This window comes from Haliotis rubra, unplaced genomic scaffold, assembly GCF_003918875.1.
Source record: "Haliotis rubra isolate DU_JTF1 unplaced genomic scaffold, ASM391887v1 Scf397, whole genome shotgun sequence".
Taxonomy (NCBI): Eukaryota; Metazoa; Mollusca; class Gastropoda; order Lepetellida; family Haliotidae; genus Haliotis; species Haliotis rubra.
Genome location: NW_025767076.1, coordinates 382,385 through 399,813, shown reverse-complemented (window position 1 = coordinate 399,813; position 17,429 = coordinate 382,385). Strand labels below are relative to the sequence as shown.

Here is a 17,429-nt window from a genome sequence, read left to right as displayed (position 1 = left end):
CCTTTTTGCAACTTTTCAATGTGCATTTCATCTATCTTATGCATTTCTATCATCTGCAAGACAATTCTCTCTTCTGCCAAGTTTAAAATCTATTTCAATCCTTATCTTCATGAGTCCATTGTGTTTACTTGAGTATATGCTAAATAAATGTGTAGGACCAGGAGTGCCACCACGAACAACTCCATCCCCAACTGGCCCACCTGGACAAACTTGTACCAGCCTTACCTGTAACCAGGCGGGGACAGCAAGGAGAGATATCAGGAATTGTAGATGTATCTGTAGACGTGGATATTCTGGGGACTCGTGTCAGAGGGGTAATTCTTCCTTTCCTTTTTGCACCTTTTCCAATGTGCATTTCATCTATCTTGTGCATTTCTATCATCTGCAAGACAATTCTCTCTTCTGCCAAGTTTAAAATCTATTTCAATCTGTATCTTCATGAGTCCATTGTGTTTACTTGAGTATATGCTAAATAAATGTGTAGGACCAGGAGTGCCACCACGAACAACTCCATCCCCAACTGGCCCACCTGGACAAACTTGTACCAGCCTTAACTGTAACCAGGCGGGGACAGGAAGGAGAGATATCAGGAATTGTAGATGTATCTGTAGACGTGGATATTCTGGGGACTCGTGTCAGAGGGGTAAATCTTGCTTTCCTTTTGGCAACTTTTTCATTGTGCATTTCATCTATCCTATGCATTTCTATCATCTACAAGACTCTGATGTCTTCTGTCTTATTTATAAGGTTTCTTTCAATCTGTATTACACAGCCTTACTGTATTAGGATAGAAATTGTTTTACTGAAGTATGTGCTAAATAAATGTGTAGGACAAGGAGTGCCATCACAAACAACTCCATCTCCAACTGGCCCACCAAGACAAACTTGTACCAGCCTTAAATGTAACCAGGCGGGGACAGCAAGGAGAGATATCAGGAATTATACATTTTATCATCCACAAGACACTGGTCTCATTTCCCTTTTTGTTGATCTCTCTTTTGTGTTATTATCTATTTGTTTGCTTTTTAAAGTGTTAAGAAAAAGCCTTCTTTGATTTAGATTAATATCAATAATAGAAAGAACTGGTCCTAATCTGTCGTGTCGTGATTTGTGTCATTTAGGAATGATGTGACTTCCATTTCTTCATTTGGACTAAGATTGCTTGTGTTTAGGTCCAAGTAGTCCCCCAACCAGCCCGCCTGGACAGCAGACCTGTACCAGTCTTGTCTGTGACAGAGATGGTACCAGCCTCAGTGATGTGAACAACTGCAGATGTGTCTGCAAACCTGGGTACTCGGGAGATTCCTGTCAACGGGGTATAAGAGTTACTAACGTTACACATATGTAACAACAACCAGTTCAATTGATTGCATTGGTATTGCATTGGACATGCCTAAATGATGTAAATGCTTCGCTTTGCTGAAAAGGGGTTGATATGGCTGTAAACTCATATATATAAATTATGTTCAGTACAGTTCCTTTCAATCAAATCGATGTTTCAGATGACCAGTCTGCAGTTTGTCCTGGTCTAAACTGTGACATAGCTGGAACAGCGGAGACAGACACCGATTCCTGTACATGTCTCTGCAAAGTTGGTTTCACTGGAGACACCTGTCAAGACCAGAGTAGTTGTCTTTCCTTTCACTCAAAAGAAAAAGAATTCTTTCTATTCACATCCACTTCAATCTTCCCTAGGTTCTACATGTTCTTCTCCTTGATACATTCAAGAGTCTTCTCGTCTTGGTATCCTGTTTGGATACAAAATGTCTGCATAATACGGTTGTCTGTTTGCTTCAAGATGAACTGGTCTTAAATCAAAACCATCAGATCCAGTGATTTCATCTACGATTCGATGTCTCAGTCAGAATACTGGATATTTTGAAATGACTCATCTGTTTTGCCTGTTTTCCCATTCACTCTGACGTCGTATTCTGTTTACGCGTACATCCATTAGGTCCACAGTGCACTGCTGCTGATCTCGACTGTTCCCAGGAGGGTACATGGGATGTGGATCTGGACAGATGCCAGTGTGTATGCATGGACGGATACTTTGGACTGCAATGCGAGAATACTGGAAGTATGACCGCATGATGTCATGTCACTGTCCTGTACCATGCATGGCATTTTGTGTTCGGAACTTATGTGAAGATCTATAAATCTTCGTCTATAATGTTGAATCGATTTCAGTGTCATAGTTCTCGTATGAAGCTTTGTTGATATGAGGTTTGGTGACAGTTTTGTGGCTAGTGTGCATGCTGACGCCATTTCAATACCGCTATTTCTGATATTGCGACACTTGGTCCACCCTTGTAGCAGCTGTTTGTCTAAATGCATGTTGAATTGATCCCTCCTGTTTCAAGTCATGCTGCTTGATTCTTTGTCCATACACAGTTTAATGTCCGTATGCACGATGACGCTATTTCAATCCCTGTGTTTCCATGCCTACTGTGTGACGCTCTGCCTCTGTTATTGGCGTTTCTGTGTCTGTGTATGTTGGAAACTCTTCTTCACGGTCTGCTGCAAGGTGAACATATGATGATCATCCCCAGTCTCTCTGCCTTTCCTCCGATGCTATCGAGTTGAACTTTCTTGCTATATACATCTTGAATATATTTGATTTTATAACTTTTCACACCCGGTAAACCAAGTTGATTTGGTTTGTTTTCTTGTTTTGTCGTATGTGTAGGTGCTGCCGAACATGTTCATCATCTTTCTTTTCGTGGACTGTAAAATGTTACATGTTACACATAAATTATACGTTTGCATCGTTGGCTTTGACATATTTTAATCTGTTATGTACTACCCCATCGTGTATATATATAGTGATATATGTTCCAGTTTTGCTTTGTATATTGAATTTCAGCTTGTTGTAACATGAATGTCTTTCATAATACAACATAAGCTTTGCACACAAATAGCAAGGGATGTTGTATATACCTAATCATATTGAAATTTGGTTTTGATGTATAAGCTGCTTTGTTCATTTTCAGATTTCCATACAGTATATTTGATTGCTGCATTGTGTGTATGGTGATCAAGATTGTCATGCAGCTTCGTACCTTATATGTTTCAGGGAGAATATCGTCATTGCTACTTAACTATTATGTCAAGCACGCCATATGTACTGTATATACAATTCTGGTATTAACATAATAATGAAGCTTCGAAGGTATCTTGGAAAGTGTAAAACAGGAGTCATTCACTTTAAAACATGTATATTTTAACGTGTATAAGAGTCCTTTTATATAAGGACTGGGGTAACAGATGTCATACACATGGTCTTTAAACAAATAATATAATGTGTGATTGAAAAAAATAAAGTTCTCGAGCCTTTTCACCTTTAATATGTCTTGTTGAAAGACTTATTAGTTCGGAGATGAACAATTATGATTGCTTTCAGTCGACCCGTGTGCCTCCTTCTCGTGTCTGAACAACGGACGTGTCAGTCAGCAGAACGGACAGTGTGTCTGCATCTGTCCCTCCGATTACACAGGAACTCGCTGTGAAACACGATGTGAGTACTGTTCACAATCTTTTTGCTTTTCCTCTCTCCTCGTATCAATCATTATATACCAAATAATTTAAAGCGAACGATATTTTTTTCATGATGTAGAGTAATAAAACAAAACTACAAATCAACAAGTGTTTGATCGGGACACAAGAGAAGAACTCTTCCTGTGCTCTACAGATCAGTTCTTTGTTGTCAAGTTTGCCTTGTAACTGGAAGATTCCGTTAGGATTTTTAGGCCACATTTGTACAAAATGATCTTGCAGCGACTACAGTGTCAATGTAACAATGACTGACTATATGTCATTGAACTCAGGGCATTTACAGCTGTGATGTACTTGAAATAACGCCTGTAAATAGCGTTTAAATGAACTATAGAAGGTCTTCCTGACTGTGTTTGCAACTTTGTCTTTTCCCTTAGTCTGCGATGGTCGCCAGTTCTGTTTGAATGGGGGAACCCCCCAACGTGTCCCTCTACCGTCCAATGGCGTCTGTCCATGCACTTGTCTTCCTGGCTTCTCTGGTAACCAGTGTGAAACAGGTGCGACCATTTAGCACATTTTGGCGTGATCCTTCAGTGTACTGAATTTCCGAAAACAAAATCACTGGAGTGAAAAAAAGACTTAAAGATTTTTTTGTCTGAACTACTTTCTGTCTGCCTTACGTTCAGAATACCTTAATATGTATCATATAAAATACTTCATAAGTAGAACATTGGTCTATTCTTGTAAAAGAACCATAATTATCTCCGAAAATGCTTACATAAAAATATCAATGGATGAGATAAACTTGAGCTGACCCGACTACTCTGTGTGTAATGCTTCCCTAGGTCCCCAGTGCTCGCTGACCTGTCGGTTCGGTACCCTAGTCCAGGCCACAGCCAACAGACCATGCTTCTGTCAGTGCAACCAGGGATACACAGGAGAGCAGTGTGACGGTGAGTGTCAGCAGAGCCCGTTGTGGTCAGTTGGGGTCAGTTGGGGGTAGTTGGCTGGAACATGACTTTGAACAATATTTCAGTTAAATCCCGGCCTCACAGCACCACGCTGGAGGACAATCCCGTGTAATTATGCCAATAAATATTCACCAGTTCAGTTCAAGATACGAGCTCAGGTGGTGAAAAAACATGGCTAGATCGGGTTCTGATCTCAAGTTGTTAAGTTCCTGGAAATACTGGGGTCAGGTGAAAAATGGGATTTAACGTTCGTACAATGTAGTGTAAGTAGCGACATGTATTTCTGTGAGAGGCTATTGGCAAAAGTCCGGTCTAATGCCAGTTCTTATAGCAACCCACTGAGATACCATGTTGGTAGATACCTCACTGATGCCCTGTACACGGACTCTCAACCGACCAGTACACCCATATCCTGTCAATGTAGAAACGTCCTTTGGTTTGACAACCACTCGCTGGAATACCTTTGTAAATGTGTTTTAAGGGACGAATATGACCTTACTGAGTAATAAAACCCCGATTGTAGGGCATTATAAGGAGTTACTATCTTTGAAATGTATAATGTTTCAGATTGTAGGGCATTATAAGGAGTTACTATCTTTGAAATGTATAATGTTTCAGATTGTAGGGCATTATAAGGAGTTACTATCTTTGAAATGTATAATGTTTCAGATTGTTGCTGCTATTGAATGTAATTGAAGACAGTATGTAATATTTTGTGATGGATTCGTCTTGAAGGTTATTGATACCAGTTCACGGAGTAAATTGCTCTCTAGCATGACGAGTAAAAAGAAAAGTATGTGATATTATCATTATTCACTTACATACTGACGAAAAAACGAGTTGTTACAACAGATATCCAAACAAGTTGATCATTTCAGCTTGCGCATCAAACCCATGCCAAAACGGAGGATTCCCATCACCGAACGCACAGTGCAACTGCGCATGCCCAGTAGCATTCAGCGGACAATTTTGCCAAACCCCCGGTGAGTAGCCCGTGAACATGGCGGCTGGAATCTATAATAACTGAAATCGCGATCTTTTTCTGTTGGAGTCAAGACTAGTCGCTTGAAATGGTTATGTTAACGACAATGTCGATACAGTGTGGATGGTGGTGATGATCCTGTCTTCTTAGGCTCATCATCAGCGCAGTTCCCTTACACACAGGCAAATAGAAAATTTAAATATTCCTCTTCTAATGGAAATTGGTTCTGAAGTCAGCGCCTGGCCTTGCTATACATCACAAGCTGAGTTGACCTGCTTTTCATTAAAGACCTGAGTAAAGACGTGATCGCTCAGGGAGGGAAATACATTCTTGTGCCTTAAAAGTCGATTCGTGAGCTACAGAATGGTAGACTTTTCTATTGAGAGGTTAAGATGGTAAGGTTTTGCCTCTTCAAGGATATTTTCTTGAACCAGCAATTGATATTGCAACCCCAACATCCCTTTCTGGCTCCTTTCTGCTCCGTGTAAATATCACTAGAGGTGCAGTATGATGAGACAAGAGATGTAAGACACCCTGTCAATATTTTGTATTGTGTATTCTGACATTTAATAGGGTGGAAGTTTTGGGGGTCAGTCAAATCACTTTTTCGCGGGGAGAAGTATTGTTCCACATTTTCAGAACAAAGAAAAACATCCCCTGCATCCTGGGGAGACTTGAAACAGTGACGTCATGTTTTTGGAGGGAACGGTTTCCATTACCGGTTTCATTACCACCAGGCCTTGGCGCAGTGTTAGCTTTAGACATCTTAATTACTTCTTTCAGGGAATCAGGTGTAATGAAACAAAAATGGCGAGCTTATTTTTCATGTACATTATTAATGTGCTCCTCTACCATTATCATTGTTAAAAGTATGATTATCACCGCCAGTCTGTGATCCCCAACTCTGTCAGAATGGCGGTACACCGGTCGTGAGTGGCGGACGCTGTGTGTGCCAGTGCCCCAATGGATTTACTGGGCAATTTTGTGGAGCTCGAATTCTTATACGTGAGTAGTGAATGTTATGCAGCCTCAGTAACGCCGCGGCCAATTTAGATTGACTGAACGTGTGTATACAAGGCGGTAAGACGGCCTTCGCCTATTATAGAAAGGTATACATACATACATACTAACATTTGTATAGCGCCGATATCCAGCTCAGCTGCTCAAAGGCGCTTTGTTTTTTCCCTCGATTACTGGATGTCAATCTCAGCTGCACATCGTATTATCAATCTCTACTCCCTGGGGACCATACAACTCTTGCAGGCGCACCGAGTTAGTGTGGCTTTCCCATCCTTACGAGGTACCCATTCACAGCTGAGTGGACTGGGACACATAGTCACAGTACTTTGTGCAAGTTCACTGCACGTTGCTGTACCCGCAACTAGGTGTTTGCACGTATTCATGTGGCCACCATCTGGTCAAATACCAACGGATTCGGGGGTTCTTTTAAGTGCACAGAGTTGTGTACTGTACATTAGGGGTATGGGCTTATTATGGCATTTCGGAACGATGAACGTTCAGAAACATACGGCCACCCCATATATTTGAAATGTGAATATGTTAAGTATGTGGATCATCGCATCTATTTTTATCAGTTTACTCCAAATATATTTGTACAGCATTTTGAAAGGGACCTACTTTCACTAAAACATGGACTGATGATGGCATCAAAATGAATTTGTCTGTTGAGTCATTAAGTCCATTACATCGTAATTATCATTCCTTTCTGTTTTGAATTCATTTATAATGTCCCAAAATTCGTGTGTATTTACAAAGTACACGTGGAATGTATTTGTACTGTCCTGTTTAAGCTTGCGACCCAAGCGCGTGCCAGAACGGCGGAACCAACACGCGAATTGGAAACACCTGCAGATGCCAATGCCCCGTGGGAACTTCCGGTCTCAACTGTGAACAAGGTAAGTTGATTCATCGTTCTTTGAGGATATGATGCAGAGGATAGGTGGCACTGTCAGTGCTCGCTGTAAGTATTACTGCGTTCCTTAGCTTAGTTGCATAATGCTGACTAATACGAACAGAAGCCGAGCTGGGGAGGGGCCGTTCACCATACTCGCTAAGTATTTAAAGTCTCCTAATTTGATCAAGCTCTACGTGCAGTGTTGCAATCATTTGTTTTCTGAATCCGCTCTGAATTCATTTATGATATCACAAATGTCCTGTGTACAAGGATCATCTGGAGTGTACTGTTCTGTTAAAGCTTGCGACCAACGAGCGTGCCAGAACGGCGGAACCAACAGGCCATTTGGAAACATCTGTAGATGCGTCTGCCCCGTGGGAACGTCTGGTCTCAACTGTGAAATTGTCCCACCAGGTAAGTACTCACATCCCTGTTGTGTAGTCAAAGTCTTCTAATTTCGGCCAGTAGCATGTTGATTCAATCGGGTCTGCTTGCCAAATCTTAGATGATGTTGTGTCACATGATCCAGTGAGTATCCGGTACGAAGATCACTGTGAGCCAGCGATAGGTATGCCCTCATCAGTATTATGCAATACCACTGCTACGTGTACAAAATCGAGTACATTCCAGGCGTTTGGGCTTGATACCACCAGTAAAAACCATCCGCTGCAGCAGACATATATTGTGATCATGCCGGACAGGAATCATTTGAGCAATAAATGTACATACACATCTTGGTTGGCAATAAGTGTACATACACATCATGGTTGGCAATAAGTGTACATACACATCATGGTTGGTAATAAGTGTACATACACATCTTGGTTGGTAATAAGTGTAATACATGTACATCATCTTGGTTGGTAATAAGTGTACATACACATCATGGTTGGTAATAAGGGTACATACACATCTTGGTTGGTAATAAGTGTACATACACATCTTGGTTGGTAATAAGTGTACATACACATCATGGTTGGTAATAAGTGTACATACACATCTTGGTTGGTAATAAGTGTACATACACATCATGGTTGGTAATAAGTGTACATACACATCATGGTTGGTAATAAGTGTACATACACATCTTGGTTGGTTGGTTAATAAGTGTACATACACATCATGGTTGGTAATAAGTGTACATACACATCATGGTTGGTAATAAGTGTACATACACATCATGGTTGGTATGCTCTTTATTTCAACAGTCTGTTCTTGTCATAGCTGAAATATTACCACGAAAAACTTATATTATCACAGGAAATGTCTATTAAACGCAGAGTCCCTCTACGATTCCCAAGTGTAAAATAACCACGCCAGGCTGGTCTCCGCGCTATGTCGTCATGAGGGGCACTCCCCGTGATATGACATCAAGGGGAGACATTCCTCGCGGTATGACTTCAGGGGGAGACAATTCACGCGGTATGACTTCAGGGGGAGACAATTCTCGCGGTATATGTCAAGGGGAGACATTCCTCGCGGTATGATTTCAGGGGGGGAGACAATTCTAGCGGTATGACTTCAGGGGGAGACATTCCTCGCGGTATGATTTCAGGGGAAGACAATTCTTGCGGTATGGCTTCAGGGGGAGACAATAAATACAGGAAACAGTTGTTACAAACATAGGAGTACGTTATGGATACGGATACATTTCGTCAGTTAAATTCGTGATATGTATCCTATCTCTGGAGGATACATGACACGGCAAACTGTGTACGAAGATCGTTGTGTCACACTGTATTTGTCCCACACAGCCACAAGGACATGAACCTGTCAGGTATCAAAATGCCCGCACTAAGTATACTGGATAAACATATGGATACATGTACCTACCAAAATTGACTCTACGTAATAATGACAATTGTTTTCAGATTGCAGTCTGACCTACTGCGAGAACGGCAGAGTTGTGTCCTCCAATGGCATCTGCTCGTGTAGCTGTGACCCTGGTTTCACTGGACTGACATGCAGCGGTAGGTACCAACCAATCACGCGTCACGTTCCCCCCGGGGGTACTCATACCGCTCAGAACGATGTCCTCGGGGTAACTGAACGTTGTTCTACGCTGCAGTTTTCCCACACCCACCCACAATAACGTATTCATGTTAATGTTGCGTTATTTTTCAGATCAGCCTCCCACGTGTAACCTGATCTGTCAGAATGGAGGTGTCTTCGTTAGCAACCCGTGTTCCTGTCGGTGTCGCTCTGGTTTCACGGGGACTCTGTGCCAGTTTAGTGAGTAACGTCTGGAGACATCATGCAACCATTTTATCTCTATTTTATCCGTAGAAACCAATGCATAATATCATTGTTGACGCATTGACATTATACACATATGTCTCAACAGGCATGGTTTGGCAACAAACACTAGCGTCCCGATCAACAAAGCATTCGTAACGTTACAAACTGTCGTAACTCTACTGTTTTAAAAAAGGCCTACGGATGTCGTAGCACTGCGGACGCTTTGTGGATCGGGACGCTGGGCTCTTATATCTCGGTGTTAGATGGTGGGTTGGATCTTGGGTCAGTGGCTGGATTATGACATTGAGTTAAGTGGTTCCTCTCTGTTCTTCCACAGCTGTAAGGGCAGGTACCTGCGACAACTCCGAGGAACTCTGCGGCCCAGGAGGCGTGGCCACCACGGACTGTCATGGCCGCTGCGTCTGCACCACGTGTCCAAGATTTATGGGAGGACCACGATGTGATATTGAACTGAGAGGTATAACTTTTATGGGCCAGTGGGGTACTTATGACACCTTTGTAATTGTTTGATTGTCAAGTGTCCTCCCCACTCACTATAGATTCAAACCGAAATTTTGCCTCCCCTTTCTGTAAAGGTATACAGTATCTGAAGAATCAGTATAATTAAGTATATAATGCGTAATCCTGTATGCCTGTCTGATTGTGTCCTCGAGTTAACGTTTCCTGAATGCTGGTGCACTGATTCCAGCCAACCTGTGTGATGACTGCTCCTACCGGAACGGCATTGGCTACACTGGTGTCCAGCAGAGATGTGACTTGTTTGTGCGCTGTGTGGAGGCTGTTAGCGGGCCACCAGTGCCAACTATCTTTGAATGTCCTCCTGGAACTCTTTTCGATCAGAGAACGCTTGTCTGCAACTTCCCCGACCAGGTCTCCTGTAGAGACGGTAAGGCCACCTAAACAGTATGTGATCGCAAATGCATTCCAAATATAATTTAAATACAAAGTACTTATAAACAAACATTCTATTGCAATACCTCCACGGTTCATCGTCCGTACCGTACACCAACAATGGCCGTCCCCATTGATCATTTAAATATTCCGGAGTGCCCAGAGATCATCTGGATGATCACGGTGTCCTTGCAACTGTATCTGGGTTTACTCCTGGCACAGTAGCACCTTAATGTTATTTTGAAAATTTTAAGCTAATTATCCCTACGATTTAATAAAATATTATTTTTTGGAAAAACGTTGATTCCTGTTCTGAACATGATTCAGAGCTAGTGTGTTTATATGTTCTTAAAGACAAATTATCACCTGAAATCACCTGATGACAGTTAACGAATACTTTTCCATCTCATGCCATTTCCAGACTTTTGTATTGGTAAAGCAAGCAACAGCACGTACTCCCATATCCGGGAGTGCCAACCCTATTGGCGTTGTTTCAATGGGAGGACCGCCCAGAGCATGTGCTGTCTCCCCGGGCAGGGCTACGACCGTGGACTTAGTCGCTGCGTCCCCGACCCCAACTGCGGCGAAACCTGCGCACGTGACGAGACCAGCAGGCCACCATGTCCTGGAGAACAGAGTAAGGGGCCACCCAGAAACATTTTAAAGTCGTGATCGAAATAAATGAACGAGTTTACAAAATTCATTTCAAAATGCATCTTAATTAGTCGAGTGATGAGATTTACCTCGGTTGAATGACGTCATAAATTGATAATACATTTGCATATTCAAAAGGGGAAACATATACAACTAAACTCAGTAAATATCTCTCTTCTGTAGCCTGTGAAACATATACAACTAAACTTAGTAAATATATCTCTTCTGTAGCCTGTGAAACGTATACAACTAAACTTAGTAAATATATCTCTTCTGTAGCCTGTGAAACGTATACAACTAAACTTAGTAAATATATCTCTTCTGTAGCCAGGGAAACGTATACAACTAAACTTAGTAAATATATCTCTTCTGTAGCCTGTGAAACGTATACAACTAAACTTAGTAAATATATCTCTTCTGTAGCCTGTGAAACATAAACAACTAAACTTAGTAAATATATCTCTTCTGTAGCCTGTGAAACATATACAACTAAACTTAGTATACAAACTAAAAATATATCTCTTCTGTAGCATATACAACTAAACGAAACTTAGTAAATATATCTCTTCTGTAGCCTGTGAAACATATACAACTAAACTTAGTAAATATATCTCTTCTGTAGCCTGGGAAACGTATACAACTAAACTTAGTAAATATATCTCTTCTGTAGCCAGGGAAACGTATACAACTAAACTTAGTAAATATATCTCTTCTGTAGCCAGGGAAACGTATACAACTAAACTTAGTAAATATATCTCTTCTGTAGCCAGGGAAACGTATACAACTAAACTTAGTAATATATATCTCTTCTGTAGCCTAAAGGAAACGTATACAACTAAACTTAGTAAATATATCTCTTCTGTAAATATATACAACTCTTAGTAAATATATCTCTTCTGTAGCCAGGGAAACGTATACAACTAAACTTAGTAAAATATCTCTTCTTCTTAGTAAATATATCTCTTCTGTAGCCAGGAAACGTATACAACTAAACTTAATATATCTCTTAGCCAGGGAAACGTATACAACTAAACTTAGTAAATATATCTCTTCTGTACGTATACAACTAAACTTAGTAAATATATCTCTTCTGTAGCCTGTGAAATGTATACAACTAAACATAGTAAATATATCTCTTCTGTAGCCAGGGAAACGTATACAACTAAACTTAGTAAATATATCTCTCTCTTCTGTAGCCTGGGAAACGTATACAACTAAACTTAGTTAAATATATCTCTTCTGTAGCCAGGGAAACGTATACAACTAAACTTAGTAAATATATCTCTTCTGTTGCCAGGGAAACGTATACAACTAAACTTAGTAAATATATATATCTCTTCTGTAGCCTGTGAAACGTATACAACTAAACTTAGTAAAATATATCTCTTCTGTAGCCTGTGAAACGTATACAACTAAACTTAGTAAATATATCTCTTCTGTAGCCAGGGAAACGTATACAACTAAACTTAGTAAATATATCTCTCTTCTGTAGCCTGTGAAACGTAGCCTGGGAAACGTATACAACTAAACTTAGTAAATCTATCTCTTCTGTTGCCAGGGAAACGTATACAACTAAACTTAGTAAATATATCTCTTCTGTAGCCTGTGAAACGTATACAACTAAACTTAGTAAATATATCTCTTCTGTAGCCTGTGAAACGTATACAACTAAACTTAGTAAATATATCTCTTCTGTAGCCTGGAAACGTATACAACTAAACTTAGTAAATATATCTCTTCTGTAGCCTGTGAAACGTATACAACTAAACTTAGTAAATATATCTCTTCTGTAGCCAGGGAAACGTATACAACTAAACTTAGTAAATATAACTCTTCTGTAGCCAGGGAAACGTATACAACTAAACTTAGTAAATATATCTCTTCTGTTGCCAGGGAAACGTATGGTTGACGTACAATACAGACTGTTGTCATTAAGGTGATAGTACCGGCAGTTGATTGTCACTTAAAGTGACGTTGAAGGAAGATGTTTAGGGCTGCGATTGGAGCGTCTAATTTGGGGGTTCTTTTACTGGCAACAAGCTGTCAAGACATTCGCCGTAAACACGACTTTATCTTACGGTCAAGACATTCACCGTAAACACGACTTTATCTTACGGTCAAGACATTCGCCGTAAACATGACTTTATCTTACGGTCAAGACATTCGCCGTAAACACGGCTTTATCTTACGTACTTTAACGCAAGTACGAGTGATGACATTACAAACTGTACAGCAGTATACCACACCAAACAGCCTAAGTAACATAATTACAACATAACTGCTAATAAACGGTACATATATCCCGTTGATATGCACTGTTATCAGTTCCGATTGCTATCGACCGTTGTACAAAAATGGCGCTGACTCCCCCTGGTCGGATGATATCCCACATTGACCTCCCACGACCAGACCTCACCGTCAACACAAAACAGCAAAGAGTTCCCTTATATATCTCGTAACTGAAGCAGTTCTGAATGTAAACAAGCCGTCAAAATACCGTTATTTCTCACAGTATAGAAAATGCCCTGCCCTCCTCTATTTACGATAAAAACACATGTGTCGGGTTGTTTCCAGGATGTAACCTCACACCTGACCCAGCTGATCCGCAAGCCTTCTACATGATCACTAGGGATACGAGGGAGAGATTCCCTTGCGGCCCAGGCACCGTGTTTGATCTGGACGCATGCACATGTGTGCATGACACACGGCCCAGACAGAGAGTCGGTAAGCTCAGGAATGAGTGAGTGTGTTTAGTTTGACGCCGTTGTCAACAGTGTTCAAGTTACAACGTGGTGTTGGGACGAATCAGGCAGGAACCATTGACCACTTCGTGAAACTATAGAGCACGTGCAGTGTGGTGACAGGCCAAGGATAATGGTCAGCCAGTCCTGGCACAAGGCACCTCATGTTTTCACAAAGTGAAGATTCACAATTCATATGGCACTGTATTTTGTCTGTTTTTCGTAAACTTTGTATCAAGAACGGTTTATGCATGTCTTAGGTTCCAAAGACAATGTAACCAAATCCTGGAGACACACCTGTTGCCAACTGCTGTGTCATTAGACATGTTGGTAAGCTATGACCGATCGTTATCACCCACATACTGGATTTTTTCTGGTCTCACGTTGACTTATTTCGTTGCCTGCAGACTCCTGTGACAATGCTGACTGGCCCATTGAGTTTAACGATAAAAGCAACAGCTCTTTCGTCTTCGAGAACGTCGATCTGGTTACAAGAACTGGTGCCGACGGAAAGGCTGGCAACTTCACCGGTAACAGCCGTGTCTTCCTCAATCCTTTCGCCAAGTCTGGCTTCCACAATCCCGTGTTTGTGGCCCGTGTGCGCATCCAAACATCTCTCCTGACCCCAGGTCAGGAATACGCCGTTATCAGCAACGGTGACTGCAACGTCACTGCCAGCATGGCCATCACAGTACGCCCTACCAGCTCCGACAGCGGCCAAGCATACTTCAAGGTGGTTGCTGAGGGTAACAGCCAAGAGACCGCAGTCGATCTTCAGTATACAACTGATGCTGTAAGTTCGTTGTGATTGGAAAGTTCACTTTGAACAATGTTTCACTAAAACATTTCTTAGCTTATTGTGGGATGAAGCTCCATGGCAAGCCAAGGAACACAACCCCAAAACATTAAAATGCCTACTTACAGGAAGACTGGGCTATCCTGTCCCCAGATCCACGTCATATATGCAACTGATCCAGTGATGATAGCGATGACTTGTTTTTCAGGGCTGGGTCACTCTAGAGTTAAGGTATGTCCGTACTGAGGGCGGGTCCTACGACTTGACAGGAAGTGTAAAGGGAGCAGGTGGAGTCAGACGGACTGACACAGTGACACTTGGAGGTGAGTTGTTGGTCCACGGCTTAGTGTGGGTTATACCGGACACACAGATGGTGCGTTGTCGGCGATACGATGCATACAATGGTTATCAGTTTCACATAATATAGTCCAAACCATAGGGCATGTGCTCCATTTACGTATTCATGAAACCATTAACGCTAGATATCTTGATACGATCGTATTCATGAAACCATTAACGCTAGATATCTTGATACGATCGTATTCATGAAACCATTAACGCTAGATATCTTGATACGATCGTATTCATGAAACCATTAACGCTAGATATCTTGATACGATCGTATTCATTGAACCATTAACGCTAGATATCTTGACAGGGTCGTATTCATTGAACCGTTAACGCTAGATATCTTGACACGATCGTATTTTGGATTGCACTGAATGTTGAGTGACTCATCAACAGTTTCACATGTCAGTTGTTGTCTGTAGCCGACTGTATACTCTGCTATATATATTACCGTTTATCTCCTGGTCCTCCTCTTCTTCCACCAGGTAAAATCTCCGCCCGTGAATGTCCAGTACAGGTTGGCCAGGGCTACCTGTATAGGTCGTTTGAAGGCTTCATCGACTGGGTAAGTCTGATGTGTCCACATACATAGTGGTCAACACATACACACGTCACACAGTCCATCACTCCATGTGCCAGCACTCGACAACCAAGATCAGTGTGTTACATTAACCAGTTAGAACCTGCAAAAGAGCAAATATGTACTTATGGAGAGATACATCCATAACGGGAAGTAGATGTTAAATTGATGTTAACAGTTCCCTCAGAAGCATAATTTGTTTAAGTCGATAATTATAAACATCACATTATCTGATAAAAATGTTATCCATGTCTTTTCAATTTCAATTCGTATATACAATCATTGTATGATATAATAATCATAAGAACTTAAAAGCTTTCTTTTTCCCTAATTATCCAGGAGAAACACTTAATCATGAATATCCTAGCAACAGGCACACTTTTCAATATTAGTCAGCAGATTGAGTCTGTCGGTATCTCCTAATTACTATCATTGCTTTTTTCAGGCTCGATTCTGGATTCTGTGCGACCCTGGCGAGCTGTTCTAGTTTCTACAAATAAACAAATGCTGATACTGTTGAACTTGTTAATACGAGTTCACACTAAACCTCTCACGTAAACTTCATATTCATTCTGCATCGTACTGTGCCTACCGCGGCTGACCTCAACTACAGCTATCATCTGTACCATGTCCTGTGCGTCCTCGGCTGTGCCGACCTACTTACTGTTGGGTAGCTAACCCGCTTCTTATGTGTTCCTTGTAACTTATCACTGTCTAAATATGCAATTGTCCTTCTTATGGAGATGTAAGCAGGTTTGTTAAATTGATATTGGGCACAGTTATGTGCTATATTGTACATGTTATATCTGAAGTGTTGCAAATACAATTCTGCAATTAGACATATTCGTGGTGTATTTATTTGATACATATAGGGAAGTAATTCGTGGCATATTACTTACTGGAAATCCATGAGGTAATGTAGCTCGACCCTGAAGGAGGAAGATACATGAAACCAAATGTCACTAACCGGGTTGGATTCAATTCTACGATCTATCCCGGGGCACTCGGAGAGACTCCGGGGCAGTGGGTCATTGTAGCTTCCCCGGCCAGTATGTTGTAGTAGTTGAGGTGAAATGGGGTTTCACGTCGTTCTTAAGAATATTTCGCTCATATGACGACGTGCATGCGTGTGTATGTATGGCCGCTTGTACTAGCCCAGACTTAAGCTGGTTTTATAGTGCTAGCTCACTGAGATACCATGCTGCAGTTAAGAATACCCCACTCAGACACATTTCTCGCACCATAGAGAAGCAGTATTGTTCACACAAGGAGTCTTTCCTTGTAGAGTCAGCCAAGGAGCGAGAGCCATCAAGAGTGGGTTAGATGTTGTTTGTTTGTTGTTCAACACGACCCTGGATCCGACAATCAAGTGATCAACAGCACGAGCATTACTCTACTTAACAACATCTTAAGTAGTCTAATGACAGCATACAGCACACAACTACAGAATATATTTCAAACATTTAAAGACACTTACAGAATAAAAACAATAACATTTTTTTTTTTTATGAAAGCCATATTTATTCATTCATAAGCTTATAGCATTGATAATGCTTGATGTAAAACCCTTGGAAAAACATGATTAAAGTAAAATTATGAACACATAACCTGAAAAAAGCAAAATACATCATGAAGAATATCAAACATTAAAATATCTGACAAGATCAGTATCTGGGCATGTACAAAATACAACCATGACTCTCTTCCCCTAATAAGAACAGATAAGAAATAATGTTTTATAAACAACACATTATTTTGTATGCCAGTTTCTTAGAAACATGTTGAAGATAAACTCGTTTC

General features: G+C 41.1%; 1 protein-coding gene across 1 annotated transcript in view; it reads left to right on the top strand.

Moving 5' to 3' along the window:
- The window catches only part of LOC124286951 (neurogenic locus notch homolog protein 1-like), a 29,110-nt gene extending 12,642 nt beyond the window's left edge, over positions 1-16,468 (top strand). Inside the window, exons 17-33 of the mRNA XM_046723408.1 lie at positions 3,401-3,514; positions 3,930-4,049; positions 4,338-4,445; positions 5,342-5,446; positions 6,334-6,450; positions 7,257-7,361; positions 7,661-7,774; positions 9,232-9,330; positions 9,485-9,592; positions 9,936-10,076; positions 10,308-10,505; positions 10,932-11,147; positions 13,739-13,888; positions 14,313-14,698; positions 14,910-15,024; positions 15,535-15,614; positions 16,075-16,468. Coding sequence (XP_046579364.1) covers positions 3,401-3,514; positions 3,930-4,049; positions 4,338-4,445; positions 5,342-5,446; positions 6,334-6,450; positions 7,257-7,361; positions 7,661-7,774; positions 9,232-9,330; positions 9,485-9,592; positions 9,936-10,076; positions 10,308-10,505; positions 10,932-11,147; positions 13,739-13,888; positions 14,313-14,698; positions 14,910-15,024; positions 15,535-15,614; positions 16,075-16,116 — 2,318 coding nt within the window. The 3' untranslated portion in view covers positions 16,117-16,468. The remainder of the gene's footprint in view (positions 1-3,400; positions 3,515-3,929; positions 4,050-4,337; positions 4,446-5,341; positions 5,447-6,333; positions 6,451-7,256; positions 7,362-7,660; positions 7,775-9,231; positions 9,331-9,484; positions 9,593-9,935; positions 10,077-10,307; positions 10,506-10,931; positions 11,148-13,738; positions 13,889-14,312; positions 14,699-14,909; positions 15,025-15,534; positions 15,615-16,074) is intronic.
- Positions 16,469-17,429: the final 961 nt, after the last annotated feature.